Source organism: Callithrix jacchus, chromosome 11, assembly GCF_049354715.1.
Source record: "Callithrix jacchus isolate 240 chromosome 11, calJac240_pri, whole genome shotgun sequence".
Lineage (NCBI taxonomy): Eukaryota > Metazoa > Chordata > Mammalia > Primates > Cebidae > Callithrix > Callithrix jacchus.
Window position 1 is genome coordinate 42000467 of NC_133512.1, and position 7436 is coordinate 42007902.

General features: G+C 34.5%; 1 protein-coding gene across 1 annotated transcript; it reads left to right on the top strand.

Moving 5' to 3' along the window:
- Positions 1-758: 758 nt before the first annotated feature.
- On the top strand, positions 759-5112 carry SOSTDC1 (sclerostin domain containing 1). The gene is made up of 2 exons (XM_002751544.6): positions 759-1033; positions 3689-5112. The coding sequence occupies exons 1-2, from the start codon at positions 829-831 to the stop codon at positions 4102-4104; spliced, it is 621 nt and encodes a 206-aa protein (XP_002751590.1). The 5' UTR covers positions 759-828; the 3' UTR covers positions 4105-5112.
- Positions 5113-7436: the final 2324 nt, after the last annotated feature.

The window sequence follows — 7436 nt, forward strand, 5'->3', positions numbered from 1 at the left end:
TCAGAAATGGCTTTGTTTTGTTTAAAACAATGCTATGGATATTAATGCTTATGACATTTTTAAGATGAAAATGAATATTAGTTACTTTAATGCAGACAGAACTCTGCTTATTATTCTCCACACAGAACCCCTGGCAATAATTTACCTAGCAGCACAGTAGTTCATGCAGATCAAAGCTACATTATTTAAGCATGTCCAGGGGGCAGGTTTTAGCTCTGTGCCTTTTACTTTAAGGAAAAAATATATTGGTTTGCTTCTTGAGAGAAAGCAATGTTTAGCTAACTAGGTGCTTCATGCAAGTCCTACAATATTTAAACTCACATGAATTCCTCCTGTTATCTGGGAAAAAAACCCTTCCTGTCCCAAATACTCTAAAATCTGAGGAAAGTATAGAACAACTGTGAGAAAGCCAATCTCTTTAAATGAACGGCAATGTATTTTCATTTAAATTAAACCCGAATGTTAACCAGATTGAGGAAAGGAAATGGCAGGGGAGAGTCTGTCGTTGATATAGAATGTGACTGCCTGCATCGGCTCACAGACAAGTGATGAAGTCCAACTCTGAAATTTCAGGCAATTTGTATACCAAGCTCCTCCTTTTCTGCAGTCTTCTTTTCCATTGGTAAAATTCTTTTGCAGGGTCATGTAGGGATCCCACCCCTTCTCTGTGTTTTCACTCTGAAGCTCTACACAACTTTACACCTGAATGAACGCCAAACCTCGGTGGATATATAAAGGGAAGCTTGAGGAGGAATTTCACAGTTACAGTGCAGAAGCAGAGGCAAAGGAATTAACCAGCTCTTTAGCCAAGCAAATCTTCTACTCACCATGCTTCCTCCTGCCATTCATTTCTATCTTCTTCCCCTTGCATGCATCCTAATGAAAAGCTGTTTTGCTTTTAAAAATGATGCTACAGAAATCCTTTATTCACATGTGGTTAAACCTGTTCCAGCACACCCCAGCAGCAACAGCACCTTGAATCAAGCCAGGAATGGAGGCAGGCATTTCAGTAACACTGGACTGGATCGGAACAGTAAGTGTGTTTTACTTGCACAGATTTTTTTTTAATTTTCTGGTAGCATTAGCTCACATCCCTGTAGCATTGTTTTATATCCCTGTAGCATTGTTTTATATATATATAAAACTATCAATATAGTTATATATATAACAATATTGGTAACTTAATATATAGTTATATATATAAAATGATATTGGTAACTAACCAATATAATATAATTATATTGGTTAGTTACCAGTATATAACTATACATTTTGTGAAGCAATCTGGGAGTAATCTGCTGCATGTGTAGGCTGGCATTCTTCCCTAGGTAGTGATTTTAAAGTTAACATAACTAAAACAGTGGTTTAATAATGCAAGCACAGACTTAAGTTTTGTCAAACATTCACAAAGAAAACATTTCCAGGAATTAGACTGTTGTTTTGTCAAAATCATGCAAAATGAGAGTTTTTAAAAGTACTGTTCTAGATAGCTCAAGTTCAGGTTGTTTTGTCAATGAATTTCGGGGCATGTGCAATTTTGGTAAAGTGTATAAAGGTAACTAACCATAAACATGTACAGGGAATTACAAGGGAAAAAAGGAAGCTTTCAGGAGAAAAAAAGTGGTTTATACTGGGTTTTTAAAATATGTCCAGAGAGATTGTTGAAAGTTTCGATGATGCTCAGTGTAAAAGAGGGATAAACTAAAAATGCTGGAGAATCATATTTTTCTAAAATAATTCCTTGTTGTCAAGTTCAAAATTTAGATAATTGTATATTTCTTTAACAGATTGGGGATATTTTTATAACTTAAGAGATTTAAAACAATAGTACAGTAGTGTTTTCTTATACAGGGAACTTATTTTTTTTTTTTTCCTTTTCTGCTTGCTTAGTTGACATGCTAATTGACCACTTTTTAGGGGGATTCAAATTTCTCCTAACTTTTGTTTCCATTTTTTCCTTTAGAAGAGGCCACATGCTAATAATCAGGTTTTAAGAGAGAGAGAAACAGTGCACAGAAAATCTTACACAAATCTTTTGCCTCTCCTTCTTTACTCAATTCAACTACAAAAAGTAGTTTTGACCTTTGAAAAGTCAAAGCAAATATGACTGCTAGTGTCTAAGAAAGCTAAGATGTTTTAACTTTCATGAAGACGGTTGCTTTTAAGTACACAGGACATATCTGATTATTATTAGATTACTGAGCAATGTGGTGGGTATTCATTGTCAATGAACTGTCACTGCAAAAAGGCCAAATCTGTATATACACAGGAACAGAAAGCTTGACGAGTCAAAATTATTTCTGGCTATTTCCAGGTGCATTCCTGAGGCAGCTGCAGGAAGGTGAGCTGGAGGCAGACTCAGGCATGCTGAGCACACTGTCCAGCCAAACAATTTACACCTTACATTTAATCCCACAGTTCTTGATTTCTATGCATGTATGTGTATATACATGAATTTTTCCACAATCATCACATTCCCCTTAGGCTATATCTCTTACCTTAGAAGTACTGGGATACAGAGATGAAGTAAAACTCCTGATTCAGTTTCTATTTTGACGTAGCTTTTATTACTCTTTGTAGAAACCACTTCACTGTCTCTTATAATTTTTATTTTTAAAATGTCAGAAGCCTGTACTTTTAAACATCCTTTTTTTTCCTGGTTGGCAAGCTTGATTTCTTTTCAAGCTTGTTACAGGCAATTCTCGTCAAGTTTGGATAACAAAGCAGTGATAAAGAAAACTTAAAATATTTCAAGATTAATTTTTGCTTTAATTACATAAGGCATGTAACAAGAAACAGCCAATTCGACAACATAACTATCAAATCCAAATAACTAAAACAAAAAGTTTGCCATGACCAATATTTGGGAAATGAACACCCTGGTTCCTTTTGCAGTTGTAAATCAGATATGTTAGGCATTTTCTGCTATAAAATTCATGGAAATGTAGCCAAGTTGTTATGGCAACCATACATTCCTTATTTAGGGGCTTTTATATTCTTTGAATCTTGAGTTGTAGTGGCATTTTGCATTTCAAACATTTTACTGTTTATATTTTTTAAAAGACAGTTTGGGAATTTATGTTTAAAACAGTTATTAAGTTTGATATGCAAAATGTCAGACGTTGTACACATATGTATGTATGAGTCTCTGCAGCTAAAATCAATAATTGAAATAAAACATTACCAAGTGCATATGCATTTACACAATATTTAAATACCTTCCACATTTTCTCAACAGATTTTTTTTAAAGCCTAATTAAAATCACTTACAGACATTAACCAATATGACTCTTGAGAAAGAGAATATTGAAGTATACTGTTTTAACTTACTGAAGAATCAATATTTACACATAAATGGAAGAGCTGCTAACCCATTATTGGAGAGACTAAGAAAATTGGATTTTCAAACACTCCAATAAGCAATTAGCTAATGTTATACATGAAAAAAATCAGGCTTAGATTTTTTTTCCCCCCAAAAGAGTTATAGCCATGTAAACTAATGATTTTCATGAAAGTGTCTCTATACTACCCAGGCAGATTTTTTCATTGTGAAAATAAAGTAGGTGCTCACTTTCTGTTTGGTAATTTACTGTCATTTGGCTGTTATTTTTGTCATTGCAGATCACTTTTTAAGAAAGTTTTCATTTGCATTTAGTCTCTGATGCACATTCTTTTTTGTTTCTCACAGCTCAAGTTCAAGTGGGTTGCCGAGAACTGCGTTCCACCAAATACATCTCTGATGGCCAGTGCACCAGCATCAGCCCTCTGAAGGAGCTGGTGTGTGCTGGCGAGTGCTTGCCCCTGCCAGTGCTCCCTAACTGGATTGGAGGAGGCTATGGAACAAAGTACTGGAGCAGGAGGAGCTCCCAGGAGTGGCGGTGTGTCAATGACAAAACCCGTACCCAGAGAATCCAGCTGCAATGCCAAGATGGCAGCACGCGCACCTACAAAATCACAGTAGTCACTGCCTGCAAGTGCAAGAGGTACACCCGCCAGCACAACGAGTCCAGTCACAACTTTGAGAGCATGTCACCTGCCAAGCCAGTCCAGCATCACAGAGAGCGGAAGAAAGCCAGCAAATCCAGCAAGCACAGCATGAGTTAGAACTCAGACTCCCAAAACTAGACTTACTAGTAACCATCTGCTTTACAGATTTGATTGCTTGGAAGACTCAAGCCTGCCATTGCTATTTTCTCACTTGAAAGTATAGCTTTCTGCTTTGATCAAACCCAGCAAGCTGTCCTAAGTATCAGGACCTTCTTTGGGAAGAGTTTTCCCTTTTCAAGTTTTTCAAGATGTATGTATATCCATGAATGCAATTTGCATTTAAATTCCATGTATCCTGTAGTTTTAATTCCCCATCGTTCTTAAAAGACTATTGATACTATATACATCAGTGAATAATTATATTTTAAAACAGAAAAGGGCTTCTCAGTTACCCTCCATCTCCTGGTCCATCCCTTCTTGCAAACAAATTCCCTTCAAAATAGAAAAGTTAAAAAAAAATTGTTGCCATGAATCTCCACAGTAACATTTCAGAAAGGTGCTTTTTTGGTACTCTTCATGGGAACAGTTTAGCAGTCATGAGTGATCTTCCTTTGAAAGAGAATGAAAGACCTTGTGACATTTCACTTCAAAAATAAGCCCTATAGCTTTTTACAGTCACATAGTATGAAATTATACCCTGCATGCAGACCCTTGCTTGGAATGGAATGCCAGAAATGCATGGCAGCAGCTAATAAGAAAGCTGATTAACTATTTATTTGTCAATGTTATTATTTAATGAGCTTTCACATGTGATCTTTTTCAAAATGTTAATTTTTTAATGTTTTGAAGCTTTTTCATGGACCTAATATTTTCTATATGATTTGTGGTTGATTTAGAAATATGAAAATACATGTTGTAGATATGTAAAATGAATATGTTAGTCTCCTTATTACATATATGTTTCATGGTGAACTTTATCAATAGTATGGATCTTTTAAAATCAATAAGATGCTTTGTAAAGTTGAAATATGTAATACTTTCTTGTTTAATCTGTGCAATCAGAAGGTATCTTAACCTTTAATTCAATTGGTTTCTTTAAACAAAAATAAACACTGCTAGAAGTTATTGTTGTTGCCTCTAACATGTATAAAAAGGTGAAAAAATTGTAGAATAAATGTATAAGAATAATAGCTTTTTTTTAATTAGTCACAGTCAAGCTTTGATAGAAGTATCTATTCTAAGAGAGGAGAGAGAGGGAGACAGGGAGACCATCTCTTCAGTAAATGGGAGGTTGCAAAAGTTGGGTGGCAGTCCAGCAATGATCAGTCATGAGAATATCAGATTTACATATACCAATGAATGCCAAGCCTGCTGCTCATTGTAATCACCAGGGGGAGATATTATATGACTCAATGCCCAGGTTTTCATCCACATTACATCAGAATTTCTTGGGCTCAAATGTTAGCATTTTGTTAAGTTTTCCAGGTGATCTCAATGTGCAGCTAAATTTGAGAAAGGAAGGAATTGTGAAAAAATCAGTACCTTATGTTGGAGAACTTTGAACATTATTGTATAGCCCACAAACCAAAAGAAAGAAAAAAAAAGAAATCAAAGGAAACAAAACTAAGATTTTAGTGTTTTCAATTTTGGCTTGTTGTTATGTTAAGCAACATAGTATCTTGAAGCAGATTATACAGTTGAAGGACTGTTGTGTCGATTCAATCAAATGATTGATTTCATCACTCCAAATGAAGAAAACCAAAGAGGCTCAGTTATGTATTGATAGTGTTTTCTGGGTTTTTTCCTTTTGGGATGCTGAGCATGAATGACTCCTTAGTACTTTTTTTTGTAATTACAAGTCTAAAAATCACATGTAAATTACGTATAGCATACTAAGCTACACAAGAACATTAATATTGTTGTCTCCCTGTGAGAAGTAGAAGCATCTAACGAAAACTCTAGATTTTATAATAATGCTGTTATACCATAAAATAAACAAATCATAGCCTACTACTGATTTATCTTTCAGTTTTAATAAGCATCTTAAATTATTTCATATTATATCATCATATTACTACATGAAAAATCCATAATAATTACAGGTTGAATATACCAAAAATATATTGTTTCATATGCCTACTTTACCTGTCCATCCTCAATGTGGGATATTTAAGATAATACAGAAAACTTCAGATACAGACACTTTGGCCATTTATTCCTTCTCAGCAAGACATCTTCTATAGAAGGCCTATAGAAGGTTTGGCCTAGAGACGTCTATAGGCCTAGAGACAGTTTGAAGAATTAGTGTGCCCTATAATCTGAGGCATAAAAAGGATTTGATCTGACAACAACTTTTCACAATCAAGAAGACTATCTTGTTGCCTCTTACGAAAACAAAGGTCTTGGTGATAATAAAATGCTAAAATCTTCAGTGATTTGATACCTAAGAGTGTATTAGCGAATGGACCATAAATATACTAAGAAAAAAAAATGTAATAGAAGAAGCTTATAAAAAAAACTTCTTTAAGGATGTTGAGCATCCTTAAAGAGATTTTATTACCACCAGGCTGGCTTTACAAGAGCTTCTGAAAGAAGCATTATACATAGAAAGGAAAAACCAGTATTAGCCTTTCTAAAAATATACCAAAAAGTCAAGAGCATCAACATAAAGAAGAATTTACATCAATGAATGGATAAAATAGCCAGTTAACATCAAGTGGCAGTAACCCTAAATTTAAGTTGACTAAATCCCCCAATCAAAAGATACAGCCAAAACCTAATGATATGCTACATCCAGACCCATCTCACATCCAAAGATACACAAAGACTTAAAACAAAGGGATGGAGAAAGATTTACCACCAAATGAAGAGCAAAAATAAATAAATAAATAAAAAGCAGGAGTTGCAATTCTCACATCTGATAAAATAGATTTCAAAGCAACAAAGATATAGTGGTAAAAGGATTAATGCAACAATAAGAGCTAACAATCCTAACACCCAGATGCATAAGACTCATAAAGTGATTTAGACTCAACAAGACAGAAAATTAATAAGGATATCCAGGACTTGAACTCAGATCTGGAACAAGTAAACTCAATAAATATTTATAGAGCTCTCTCCTTAAATACACAAAATATACATTCTCCACCTTAAATACACAAAATATTGATCGGCCATTATTAATACCCATTTTTAGAATAAAGCTACATTCCCGTTCTCTCTCCCTCTTTTTCTTCCTCTTTCTTCCTCTCCTTCACTCCTTTTTTTTCTTTCTTTAAAAAAAAAAACTTCTATAGTCTCTGCTAAATCAAGAATTGGATCTATTTCTAATGATCACATTCAATTTACTGATCCCTTTCAGACCGTGTTACACTGATGATGCATTCTTTGTATTGTCTTTAATGTCAAATAACAGGGAAAGATCAGCAGTCAATAAGAAAGGCCTAGAA

Coding starts and splice junctions, on each gene's coding strand:
- SOSTDC1 (XM_002751544.6), top strand. CDS start 829: ATGCTTCCTCCTGCCATTCATTTCTATCTTCTTCCCCTTGCATGCATC. Junction 1,034..3,688: donor CACTGGACTGGATCGGAACA/GTAAGTGTGTTT, acceptor TGTTTCTCACAG/CTCAAGTTCAAGTGGGTTGC.